Below are 14,200 nucleotides of genomic sequence, written 5' to 3' on the forward strand. Positions count from 1 at the left end.
CCATTCATCCACCATCAACCGCACACAATAAACTTCTCCTTCCCAAGTTGGTCATGTGTCGCTCGCTCATCATCTTCCATCACTTGCACATGCCAACCGACCGACCGGCTGACCGTCCGGCTGACGCTCAAAGAAGAAATACGTTCGAACGTAACGCAAATTGTTTGCGCTTAGGAGCTCACTCACGGATGAACCTGTAAGCATGCACAACTACACAGCATTTTTCTGCATCATCGAGCTGTGAAACGAAGTTGTGGCGGTATAAATTTAGCTTCCCACGAATCGGTCGGTCAACCGTTCGGACGGTGTCGGTCTAGGCGCCTTATACAAAGGTGACCCACAAAGACGAAGTGTTAGTTTGTTTACTAAAATGAACTATGACCATTGTGTAAGGCAAGTTTTGCCATAAAGAATGCTCCTCGTGTTTATTACTTTGTGGCCAGCATATACCTTCCGGTCGTATGCAAAAAGTCCAAGCCTGTCCAAATCCGTCTGTTTTTTGGTTTTTTTTTTTTGGCATTGATTATAGCTAAGTAGTAAACTTTTCATAAGCATTAACGGTACATAACTCATCAACACTAGTGGACCGTGAGTTCCAGCATACCTGCAATTACCCACCTTGGGTATCGGTAGCCTACAACTGAACGAAAACATCCTGCAAGTGAGTATTGTATTGCTCGAGCCCTTCAACAGTATGCTGTCGAATTTCGAATGATTTCCTTATGGTTGAATTCATCTTCAACTGATGAGCATCCATATGACTGTCCTCCAAATAAATGATGATATTTATTTGAAAATTGGCTGTGAAACATACAGGGCTCAAAGGACAACAATTTAAGGGTAAGATGACTTGCAAATGCTTTAGATTAGATTTTTAATTCGATTTTACATTTACAGTTTACATTTTCATATTGAATAGCCATGAACAGCCATTCATCATGGATATAAAAATTCCTTGTTGGTTGGTAGAGGAAACTTGTTCCACGACGAAATGGACAATAGTAGTAAAATTCTTCTCTGTTTTGATTTGTTATGTGACTTACAATTGCTAATACAGGGCAAGAGGTTAACCAGAAGGGCTCTTCATCTTTGGTGAACTTTTTGATTTTGTGTTGTACATGTTGTGTTTTACTGTGTAATGTTTTTCAATTTTCTTCTTGTGAAATATGTTGTTTGTATGTTTTAATTTATTAATCTACCATCCTGGCCTAACTTAACCTAACGTGCCAGATCCCTGACGATCTGTAGATCGGATCGCCTACAGCAATCTCTGAACCTTGCAATGGAGTCAGCTTTCCGTAACTCCAGTGTCTGAAGACCAGCCAGGCGGTGGACCTCAGAATTTCTAGTTCGCGGGGGACTGTTAAGGATCATCCTAATGATCTTATTTTGGATCCTTTGGAGTTTGAGGTGATGGCATTTGGTGCAACTCTCCCAGATTGGCATCCCATATTCTATTACGGAAAGGATGATTTATTTGTAGACAGCAAGCTTATTTTTCAGGGACAGGGTAGACCTCCTGTAGATGAGTGGACACAACGATCTTATCTAGATGTTGCACTTGGTTTTGGTTTGTCAACGTGCTCCCTGAAAAGAAGCTTGCTGTCTAGTGTTAGCCCGAGGTACACGACCTCTTTGGAGCATTCCACCACTGAGCCGTTTAAACAGATCTTATTATTTTCAGACGGAACAAGTCTGGCAGATTTTGAGTGTGGAAAGATGATGACCTGGGTCTTTGACGCGTTGATACGGATCTTCCAGCAGTTGAAATATTCAGACAGGACGCCCAGGCCTCTCTGAAGTTTGACAGTCAGAGCTCCAATGACCCTGATGTGTCATCTGCGCACCGAGAGACAACGATCCACCATCAGGGAGAGCTGGCATATCGGAGGTGAACAGGTTGAATAGGATGGGGCCAAGGATGCTTACTTGTGGAACCCCGGCACCGATGTTAAAAGCATCCGATGTAATGCTATTCAGAGAGACTCGGAACGTCCTGTCCGATAGATAGTTATTTTTAATCTTCACTAGGAAGATTGGAAGACCGTACTGCTGCAATTTGAACACCAGACCATGATGCCAGACATTGTCGAACGCTTTTTCAACGTCCAACAACGCCATGGCATATGTTTTCGAAACAGACTTGTTCCGTCTGAGAATGTTTGCTACTCAAGTCAGCTGGTGGACGGTCGAACGACCTTTCCGAAAACCAAACTTTTCCTCGAGTAAGATGATGTTTTGTTCGGCAGATGTTAGGAGCCGGTGGTACACTGCACAGTTTTGATAACCCTGAGAGAAGGCTGATTGGTCGATAACTTGAAGGAGAGGACGGATCCTTCCCAGGTTTCCGGATGGGTATGACTTTAGCTAACTTCCAACACGAGGGAAAGTAAAGGGTGATACGGTCAAAATTTGGTCAAGGGAAAACGCGTGTAAATCGGTGAAATCGTTTATTTAAAAAATCAAATTAAATTTCTTTTTCAAGTTCAATTAGTATAAAATTCAGGAAAAATATTCAGTTAGGCTTCCGCTTTTCCAAATCCGAATTGCCGGGCCTTACGCTTGACCCCTGCCATCAGATTTTGTACAGCCACCTTGTCCACCTTCTTCGCCGCAGAAAGCCAGTTTGCCTTGAACTGCTGCTCGCCCTTAGCAGTTTTTTTGGTCTTCTTTAGGTTCCGCTTGACAATAGCCCAGTATTTTTCAATTGGGCGGAGCTCTGGCGTGTTGGGAGGGTTCTTGTCCTTGGGAACCACCTGCACGTTGTTGGCGGCGTACCACTCCATGGCCTTTTTACCGTAATGGCAAGATGCCAAATCCGGCCAAAACAGTACGGAACAACCGTGTTTCTTCAGGAAAGGCAGCAGACGTTTATTCAAACACTCTTTCACGTAAATTTCTTGGTTGACAGTCCCGGAAGCTATGAAAATGCTGCTTTTCAAGCCACAGGTACAGATGGCTTGCCAAACCAGATATTTCTTTGCGAACTTTGACAGTTTCATGTGCTTGAAAACATCTGCTACTTTTCCCCTTCCTTTTGCCGTATAAAACTCCTGTCCCGGAAGCTGCTTGTAGTCGGCTTTGACGTAGGTTTCGTCGTCCATTACCACGCAGTCAAACTTCGTCAGCATCGTAGTGTACAGCCTCCGGGATCGCGCTTTGGCCGTCGTATTTTGTTTATCATCGCGATTTGGAGTCACTACCTTCTTGTAAGTCGATAGTCCGGCTCGTTTTTTGGCTCGATGCACGGTTGTAGACGATACACCCAGCTTATTTGCGGCATCTCGGAGAGAGAGGTTAGGGTTTCGCTTGAAACTACCGGCAACTCTCTTTGTCGTCTCAGCGGCTTCCGGTTTTCGATTTCCCCCCGATCTAGACTTCCTGGCTGTTAACAAACGTTCCCCTAACACTTTAATTACATTTGTAACGGTTGATTTGGCAACTTTTAGCGATTTTGCCAACTTTGCGTGCGAGTAGCTCGGATTTTCGCGATGCGCGAGCAACATTTTGATACGCTGCTCTTCTTGCTTGGACGGCATTTTGACAACTGAAGAGTGAATTCCAAAATCAAAATAGGAGCAACATTCTACACACACACACCTTCAAAATGAGGGGTGTTCAGGTTTTTTAAATGTAAAATTGAAAGAAATACGTCAAGTTGATATTGACCAAATTTTGACCGTATCACCCTTTAGTCAAGTCTGAGGCACTGATTAAAAATCAGTGCCAGATGGTTGTATAATCTGGAACTCAAGTGTTTGAGTTCCAGATTCAGGATGTTGTCGAAACCTGGGGCCTTCATGTTTTTAGATGATTTGATAAAGGCCAACAGTTCGTCAGCCGTAATCTCGGATTCCTCTGGAGAAATGTTAGGAATCTGATGTAGATTGGTTGCATTTTCAGCAACGTCAGATTCATGAGTGCTGACGATGTTTTGTCCGAGATTATGGGAGCTGACGAAGTGTTGACCTATCGCAGCAGTCTTCTCTTCAGGAGTTATCAGTCAGTGGTGGAATGGGTCTTGACTTATTTTTAAGGATTTTCTTTAGTTTCCAGAAGGGCTTTGCACAATCTGGGAGAGAGCGGATGAAATGGACAATTTACGGTTTCCACGGTTTACCAATACTCGTACCACCTCTGATAGCGATTGCTATGCGTCCACCTTGTTTGTCTGCTCAGAACAACAAATGACGTTCGATAGAATTATTTACAGCATCGTTTTGAATGGTTTGCGTTAAGGGGCTGAGCCAATACCAAATTAATTTCAATTTAAGATTACTATCATTCTGCAGAGAGCATTATGCACTCCAATTGTTTTCGAGAGGAAAATCATCTGATTTCAAAACAACCGTCATCCATTTGCAGCTATCATTCGAAAAGGCGATTTCGATGTTTCGATTTGAATGGTCTGAGGTTTCACTCGAACTGAGGACGGTGGTTTGGTACAGTGTACATCATCGTTTTGAATGATTTGCATCATGGGGCTGAATCAATACCATATGCATTTCAATTTGGGATGACAATCATTTTACAGAGAGCATTACGTATTTCAACTGAGGTCTGGTTGCTTCTCGTATCAATGTCCGGTTGCAGTTATCATTCGAAAAAACCGATTTCGATGCTTCGATTTGAATGGTCTGTGGTCTCATTCGAACAAAGGATGATGTTTTGGTACAGTGTAGTCGCAATTTCTGTGGTTCTCGTGAATTAGTTGCTTTCCGGTTTTGGTTAATGGGCTGCTTACACTTATGCTAGTTAACAAACACAACCACCTCAAGCAACTAGCATGAATTTCAGTAGATCCTGAAATCTCATGCTGGTAGATGCTGACGCCCTGTTTACATTATGGTGGTAGCTTTTTAGTACAGTGCTAGTACACTACACAGACAAAAAACTACAAGAGACAGCCCTATGGGGTTGTGCGCAATGGTGACGTAGGACTACGTGGTCTTATATAATAAATCTTATTTGTTAACTACAGTAGGAGCTTGTGTTTTGAGTAGGAATATGAATTTGAGCGGAGTTATCTATGTTTATACTTTTTAGTATGACGCGCTTGACATAGATGGCCCACAGTGGCTCACGAAGAGCTACTGATTCCTATCAACAGCGGTGCGGCTTCTTCCTCCTTCTATGGGTGCTCATGTGGACTGCAGCTTGATGCTTGCAGGCAGCCTTTCGTTGTGTACTGGAGAACACCACCACTGACCACGCGGTGATTGAATAAACACCGTTTGGTGATACCGGATAGAATTCAAGTTTGAATTCTATGTTAGGGAAATCGCTTTTCGCAGGCAATCGGTGATAATTTTAATTATCATAGCAACAGTTGCACATTTATGCAATTTTAAAAAGTGACATTTTTACAAATGATCTTAAATTTCAACAGATGCGTAGGAATATTTCTGATCGATTGGTGATAAAATTATTGAAATTAGTTCAGGGGCAGCTGAGTTATTAACTTTCAAAATCTTTCAAAATTTCGTTACATGTTCCATTTTCGGCTTTCACAAAGTTTACCCCCATATAGAAATCACAGACGTAGTCCTACATCAAAATAATTTTCCCGGAAGAGATTAGACACGAACCAAATCATACATTTTATATGCGTGTTCGTGGCTAGGATACACATTTTCCGCGAACACGGCAGAAGATGTCAGTATTGTGCTTTGATCAGAAATTTTATGGTACTTTGTATGGTCATTCATGTCGGTTTGTTGGAATGAATCACTGAAACTTGTACAATGGGAAAGGGCTCCCAGTCCCATTAAGTGATTGTGATCAGCAACATATCCGGAGAACTTCGAGATTAGGGCGTAATTGATTTGTAAACAAACACGTCATTTGCGAATTAAAGCTCAATCTAAAAAAAAACTAACAACACAAACAGGTACAGGAATGATTCCTTTATCATTTGGTATAGTTTGTTTGCGAACTTATTTGCGAGAAATTAACGATTGACGGTTTTTTTTACAAAATCAATTACGCCGAAAACTCAAAGTTCTCCGGATATACAGTCAATGTAAGCTATGCTTGACAGTTCGATTGTTGTTAAACCTTGTTAAAAATAACAGCCGATCTGGTCCTTCGTGTGAACTATGAAGACATCACTGCCATCTTTTACGACACCAATCAATCCAAAAAATCCATCACTGACCGAACCATAACTCTATCGTACTACCATTTACGGTGCTGCTGAGGCGATAAACGATTGCTATGGGTGAGGGTCCTCCATCGTAGCCCCAACGACACTGAGAACAGGTCCTGGTACATAAAAGTCGAAGCCCTCTCGATAATAAAAGCCGTCAACGTGAGAAAAGATGCAAACGAGATTTCCACAAACGTGAAGCAACAAGCATATACCCATTCAATTCTTCGACGTTGAGAGGGCTGGATGACCATTTCGACGACGATGACGACGATGACGACGATGGCAACGGTTATGGCGATATTTCCCTGTCGAGTGTCGAGCCCTAAGGGCATGAAATCTGATTGCATTGAAAGCTGGCCCCATTCAGATCGGCTCGGCTGACTGCCAAGTAGTCGTGTGATATGAAACACGGTCACACGACCAACGAGATCAACCCAAATTTGAGTTTAGTTTACTCGTAATTGCCCAAAGTGCAGGAACTCAGCGACGAGTAAATTTGGAAAATTTGCAAAAGAAATACTCAGCCTAGGAGTAATACCAATAGACTGAAGGAATGCAGTCTTTACTTTTCTCATATTCGGGAATTTTTCCCTGGAAAAACATTTCACGTGTGGCAAATTTACTCATCGCTGAGTTCCTGCAATTTTTACGATTCATGAGTAAACTGAACTCACATTTGGGTTTATCTCATTGGCAGTGCAGCAATCAGTCAAAGCACAGACAAACAGACGCTAGACTTGATTCTGAATTATCGTTCATGCATTTAACGATTGATTTGATTATTATGAATTCCGCGCAGTGCTCAGATTACTTTGACGTTTCTATATATTATGGCTTAGCGAGCTAGCTTGTTTTCCGCGAGAAGCTCCAAAGAAGTCATTGCTGACGTCTTATTTTTTGTGGAATTATGTTTTCAAGAAAAAAAAAATTCAAATTGTTACGTCAGTTTGTCTGTGGTCAATGTATTGCTCTGGAAGCGATCTCGTTAGCATATTTCATAATGCTCTATCAAGCATTCACTATCAATCATTTCCTATTGGAGCAAATTAAACGATCTTTTTTTTTTCTTGATGGTGTGTTTTGTAAAAATGTACCATGTGGGATAGCGCACTTCAATCTTGCAAAGGATGATGCCCTCTGAAGCGTTTTGAAAATTGTTCTTCATTTAGAGGAGCTTACGTTTCACTTAAAAAAAAACTACTCCTCGGATAGGATGTGGTGGTTGGAAAGTTTAAATTGAAGTGCAAACTCACATACAAACTCATACGAACCAGAGCTGGGACGTACTTCTAAAACAATCTCCAACCATTGGCGATGGGATGTGATCCACTTAGGAAAGATAGCGTTCATATGTATCATCGCAAACGAAATGGCTTTTATATGTTATCAATTAATGTTGCCCTCTTCTTCTGCCGTTTTGGCTTGTTCCGCTTGTTTTGATTGCCCTTGAATGGAAAGCCAACTGCTATGCTAGCGCCACGAGCAAGAGTTTGTGTGGAAGGATCAAACCAAATAACGAGTGTTATATCGTCGCTCGAAAAAATTAAAGATTAATTTTCTGGTCTTATGACTTTAATTGGTCAGTTGAAAAGCACAAGCTTAAGGTGGAAGTGCCCTTTTTTCTCTGTTCCGGACCACTGCGACCAGTAATTTGATCTATTGTAGTATATCCCGTGTCCTTAGTTTAGTGCATGCATTATTACTCCATCACTATTGAGAAATGATGAAGTATTCGATTTTTTTTACAGTTGTCATTTTTGCATTTATCGCAAGGATCCGACTTTAATTGAAAGGTCCCGCTATTTATACCCTTCGGAGTGTTGAAACACCCTCCAAAGGCGCGCCCCTTTGTCAGTCAAAATTGGATTCCTTGGCAACAAAATTAAGGAATGACACCGATAATGACCATACATCAGAACCCTAGTCTTAACCACTTCAAACTAGGGAACAACGAATAGAAGATTAGGAATCACATAGATGAAGACAACTAACTCATTTTTCCTTGTTTCAAGATCATCCTCGGTGGACAAAGCCGAGTCTTGTCACTATCAACGAGGCATAAAAAGTAACAAAGACTAAGATGTGTTCCTTTGATTACTGAAAAATCCTGTTCCCCTAGTTTGAAGTAGTCAGGACTAGGAATCGGTGGTAGATCTTCCCGTAACGTACCACGAAAAGGAGATCTACCCACGTTACGGGGCTGTCCTAGTGAGTAAATAAAAAAATCAATGCTTTTCTCTGAGACATCGCTTCAGACTGCAAGACGACAAAAGCTTTTTCCAATATGATATAGGGTAGAGAACCACTTCGACCTAATCGCCCATTTTGGGCTTATCGAGCAGAAAACTTCAAATAAATCCAAAAGTTAACAAGTCAATTATTCGTTTGGTAAGATACTTTAGTTAATAAGCTAAGGAACGAGGTCAATGAGAACGCGTGATATGAAGGTTTGCACCCATTATTTCCAAAAACAAAAGAAGCGCTCCGACCGAATCAATTTTTATCTTCATCCGATAGGCCGAAGTGAATTCATTGGCGTTTCAATGGTGTTTAAATGCGTTAGGCCGAGTTTAGAATTCGTAGGCCGAGTTTGGCGTCAAGAATCAGCGTTAGACTTTTGAAAATATCTCAACGATTGGTTTCTCTTCATCAAATCTTATGGTACATACGGAAAGGTAAATAAATTTGGAAGCCATCAGTGATAAAAACATTCCGTTTGGTGCTACACTGCACTAGATTAAGAAAGACTTAAGTGCGGGTTGTGCTTAATAGGCCGTAAATGGGGTTGTTAATCCTACCTCGGAGAAAACCAAGGTTGCTGACAAATGATAATGGTTACGAATGCCATTGAATTTCTCTCAGTGTTGATTGATTTGGTTGTTTTTATCTGCTGCGTCTTATTCCTCACACACTCAACCGCTGGTAGGATGAACACTTCGTCGATCATTGAGTTACCTGTCTGTTTTCTCCTGATAAATAGCATATTCAAGCTCTCAATTCTTTTTTTTTAGCATGAACAATGTTCATCCATATGATAAAAAGTTGCATGAAAATATCCTGCCGATTTTCAGCATGAGTTTTGATCAGCACTCTCGGCGATATTCTCATATATAATAAGATACAGTGACTTACTTGCGATTATGGGTATGCTGTGGAGCGCATATTTTTTAACTTGAGCAATGAGAAATAACAGGTCTTACAGAGTCGACAGTTTTAGTTGAGTTAGCAGGGGTCTTTTCATGAAAATTTAATCACAGTGTTTGGTATACAAAATGCTGAAAATTAATTGAATTTTTCTAAATTCCACTATTGTTTGTTTAGATGAAAATCGAAGCGCTTCACAAGTACTAGCCAAGTATGATTCTATGTTTTGGCAAGTGTTGTTACAACTGTTTAATCGGGCAACCAGAAAGTGACTTCCGAGTTGGCTGGGAAAAAATCTATCAGGGAAAAACGGGAAAAATTATTCTTCATCAAAAAAAAAACATCATAGCAACCTAGAAGCGGTGTTGTCAAATTGGAAGACAAATTTGTGAAGTCAGAACTGAAAAATATCAAGCCACATCTAATTTTCATGTTGCAATTGAAATTAAAAAGTGCCGATTGAATTTATCCCATTTATCCGGAAAATAGCTATGCTTTTCTCCCGTGCTCTTCTGATGGGACGATTACTATTACATGCGGCCAGGTTCCCGGCTACCACAGCGGCCGTTCAAAACCAGATCGTCCGCCATGGACACGATGTTTTCACCATTGAACCGAAGCCGGAGATGCTAGCCCACGTCGGTGCTCACGTCGCCGGTGGACTGATATGGTTATGAGTGCTGTGGCATCTGTTCCACAAATACGAGCACTTTACGGGAAAGTTTTCTTACCCAGATCCAGTGCAATGAGCTAACGCCGAGCTTCAAATTCTCTCAACTGAAAAATAGAGCACAGATAAGCGTGAATAGCTGTCACCAATCGTTAAAATACCGTTCCAAGGCATTAAAAGCAATATATACACACATATTAAACATGATTTATGTTTAGAATATTACAGTATCATACCATTTTAGGTTGAATGAAGCCAAAAAACTAACATCATCCTGTTTAGCATTGAAGAAGACCTCAGTTTAAATTACTGCAATATTTGCTCTAAGGTATGTTTGTATTTTCTGTATTTTTCTATTAATCTCTATGGCTTAATGATTATTCCACATACAATTTTACACAATTGTTATGATATTTATGCCGTGACTTAATAAGTTCCTGTAGAGAATGCCGGTAAAGACGGACACGGCAGGAAAAATGGGCACTTGTGGTTTTAAATTAAAAAAATATTTTTGGAATAAATTTAACACCGCGTACTTTTAACTTGAACTAATTTAAAAGCACTTCATTAGTTTATTTTAAAAATATGCAGAAAATGTGCATTTTTACCAACTTTCCCTATCACATTCATCAATGCATATCTCAAAATCTAATACCTACTTTTTTAACTAATGTTAGGGCAATACAACAGATCATTGGAAGAGAGCCAACCTATTTTTACTCCTGCATCTATTTTCGGCGCCATCTTCAGTGGACTAAAAATTCTTCGCGCTAATGGCAAAGTTCCTCTGCCGAAGAGCATTACCACAATGATGTTTGGTTAGCTAAGATCAGTTTTAAGCTGATAATTCTTAGATATGGATACAAATAGTTTAGTATCTTCTCCATAACTGTTGTGTTGGCACTATAAAAGGGAAACCAAAAGCTTCAAGTTGGACCTCTGTGCCATTTTCCAAGGTTTTCATTTCATTTTTTTTTTGTGTACTAGTGAGGATGAAGTTAAAAAAGCATTAATTGTTGTTTATTTATTTATTAAAGTTTAATTCAAAAGTAGTTGAAAAACATGGTTTTTCGCATATTTAATTCATTTTACATTTCGTAGAGTCTAAAAGCATACGGAGGATTGAAACATTCATTTTGGAATTGATTTTGAATTGAACAAGTATGGTTTACATGTCACCAACTTCGATTATTGCATCAACAACCTTCGGAAGCAAATCTTGATTCATTCTTAACAGCATAAGATCCTTTACGGAAGTGTCACTCAAGCGCATTCTTGAATCTGTTAATATAAACTTCAGCTGGCTGAAAAGTCTTTCTACAGTAACTTGTGTAGAAGGCACAGCTAGAACAATTTTAGCCAGGCGAAAAAGTCTTGGACTTATTAGTTTCTTTTTCTTCCAATAGTCAACAATGTCAAAAGAAATCGAACTGAACGAAGTAGGAGACATCTTATCTTTTGAAGTACCTGGTTGCGCTTGGAACGTTGTTGAGTTTTGTTTAGAATCGATTGGATGAGTTGTAGTGATGTTGACTTTCGGTCTAGATTCTAGTTTTACGAGTTCTCCTAGCAAACTGTCAGAAGCCTCTCGACCAGGCGCAGCAATATCTTTATCCTCTTCAAAAAGCCCAGCAAGAAAGTCTTCAACAATGTCGTTTTGAATTTGAGTTTGATCTTGTCCTTCCGTAGCCTGAGTATCAGCTCCAGATATCTCGTCCAACCGTTTATTCAAAGCAATAAGGTATTTCTGAAACAAATTGACGTTGAAAAATATACATTATTTAGTGGGATATTTTCATTTACCTGCACGGAAGCTTTATCGTCATTGGACAGCCGTCTGGATCCAATGTAATTGAATCGAGGGTCCAAGTATAAACATGCCTTGAAAGCCATGTTCGTATTCAACTTTTCCAATCTCAATCCCATTGCTTTGAAAAGCTTCAACGCAAGTGTATTATCCTTAGCCGCATTCAGTTTAGCCATACACGTCAGCCAATCTACATAAAACTGTGAGAGAGGCACGTGGTCTTTCTGCAACTTCATAGTCAGAACGAACATTGGTTCAAAGGCCACACAAAATTTATCAACAAAGTGCCAGTGCCGTGATAGGTCTAAAAGTACATGTATTAGTATTTTAAGATGGTACATAACACTTCAAAATCTAACTTTTTTTTTATAAACTTACCTAGTGAAGAATCCTGGCTTTGTAATACGCTCAAGAAAGGACCATCCTTCAGTGATCGAAGATACCTTAGCAGGATGTACCAGACATTCCAACGAGTTTCGTTGACCTTTGGAGGAAGTGGAACTTTGTGGAGCCGGAAAAACTGCTGAAACTGTTTGTGCCGCATCCTTATACACGATTTGTTTATTGCGTTTAATCTCCGCTTGTATGGCTTAATAACATCCCATACTGCCAATTGTGCGGTATGGGCGCCACATCTGATGCTCTCAAGAAGATCAACATCAATATCGTCCGGCTCATCTTGCAAATCGAACTCAGCATCCCCTTGTCCGTTGCTAAAATCGTCAGAAATGGGTTCATCCGCTTCACCTGAATCTTCGACCAGTTCTTCCTTGTCACTATCTTCGGCTTCAGAAGCACTGCCATCATCAATGTAATGCTGCAAGCTATCATCTTTCCGAAAGACAGTGGACAGAGGTACATCTTCACTTTCTTCGCAAAACTTTAGGAGAGCTCTGAGGCACCTTACAGCAGCCAACATGTTTGCCCCATTATCGTGGGTAACAGTTAGCAGTTGTTCAAGGCTAACAGCGATTAGTTGCAGTTCTTCTTCTAGAACCTTTCGTAAGTTCTCCTTTGTTTGACGTTCGATCATCTCTCGAACAGCTGAAAAAGCATGACCAAAAAAAATTTCATAATTTGTTATCTTTTCGCAATAAGAAAACATAAAAATTCCTAATAAATATCGATTTTTCAGATGTTCACTTACCAAGATGCCTAATACACACGTTCCCATTTTCATCTATGTACTGAAGGTTGATTCCAAAAACCGACCGGCCTTTACGGGAGGCAGAGTCGATCTTCAAACAAATTATCCTCTGTTTCAACTCCTTCTGGATTATTGATCGCATAATTTGAGCCGCTGTTGTAATCAACTTGGCGAGCTTATCGCGAGTAAAGTTGAATCCAGCTGCCTTCCACAAGGGCAAGATAAGAGTTTTTACTCCTTCCCATTCTGGAAACCGAAGAGGCATATTGTGGCCAGTTGCCAGTTGCAAAGTCCCCAGCAGCACTTCGTTCCGTGAAGTGTCCACAGATAATTTGGAGCTGCGTGGTTTTTTGGCCGGAGGTTCGTCTAATGAAAATCCGAGTTCTCTCGCAATATCCGGATGGCTACTTATCAGATGGCGCTTAAAGTTGCCAGGAACAAACGTTACCTGTGCGTAGCTGCATGGTTGTTCTTCGTCTGAACTCGCACGGCATTGGAATCGTTGAGTTTTCCCATCGGATCCAATTATCTGCTCAACCACATTCAGGACAATATCCTTTTGCAGGGTTCGTTTTGCACTCATGGTGACAAATTATCACTCAAAATATTGATATTAAAACTCGCGATTCTGGTTTTCGATTTTATCACGCGCTTTGTTTTCGACACTCTGAGAATGAATATTTGAGCATTTGACAGACAGATGAACTGGATCGAGAGTGAGAGCATTTTGCTGCTCAAGCAACTCAGTGTGAGTGGTGAGAACTCACTTAACCTAAAGATTTGACATCTATGTTCATTGCCCCATCGGTCAAATATGCCATGGTGAGTACGGCAATCCTTATCGTCAAAGAAAGCAAAATGAGAAATCAATGATGCGAATATTTGCAACCTTGGAGAAAACCATTTTTGACATTTTTATTTACTTGCAAGGACACTTTCACCTTAAGGACCAACCTCGATGAAATAATGAAATTTGTGTTCCAGTATGAAAATCCTACATTTTTTTCAACTGTAGAGACTATAACGTTCTGGAATTTTGTATAAATTTGTACATAATTTAATAGGCTTAAATTGTTTTGAATTAAATTCCTTCGTGTAGTGTACCAAGCGTAAGTGCACTCAAAAAATAAATCACATTTCCAGTGGAAAGTATCCATTAGAATTTCACATAACTTTCATGTGATCTCATTATTGGGAATCGCACCACAAAATCACATGAAAATTATGTGTCAAATAAAGTGTATGTGATTTATCACATACAATTCATGTGATCGTATGAAC

At 40.3% G+C, this 14,200-nt stretch overlaps 2 protein-coding genes across 3 annotated transcripts in view; both read right to left on the reverse strand.

The window, feature by feature from the left end:
- The window catches only part of tn (thin), a 233,775-nt gene that overhangs the window by 176,039 nt on the left and 43,536 nt on the right, over nt 1–14,200 (reverse strand). The gene's annotated exons all lie outside the window — the stretch shown is intronic.
- LOC135713057 (uncharacterized) lies at nt 10,795–13,818 on the reverse strand. Its single transcript, XM_065236141.1, has 4 exons — nt 12,920–13,818; nt 12,151–12,816; nt 11,769–12,076; nt 10,795–11,712 (listed from the first exon to the last, which is right to left on the reverse strand). Exons 1-4 carry the CDS (start codon nt 13,500–13,502, stop codon nt 11,134–11,136), a joined length of 2,136 nt encoding a protein of 711 aa, XP_065092213.1. The 5' UTR covers nt 13,503–13,818; the 3' UTR covers nt 10,795–11,133.

This window comes from Ochlerotatus camptorhynchus, unplaced genomic scaffold (assembly GCF_037179485.1).
Source record: "Ochlerotatus camptorhynchus isolate MF236.1 unplaced genomic scaffold, CSIRO-AGI_Acam_v1.1 ptg000530l, whole genome shotgun sequence".
Classification (NCBI taxonomy): Eukaryota; Metazoa; Arthropoda; class Insecta; order Diptera; family Culicidae; genus Ochlerotatus; species Ochlerotatus camptorhynchus.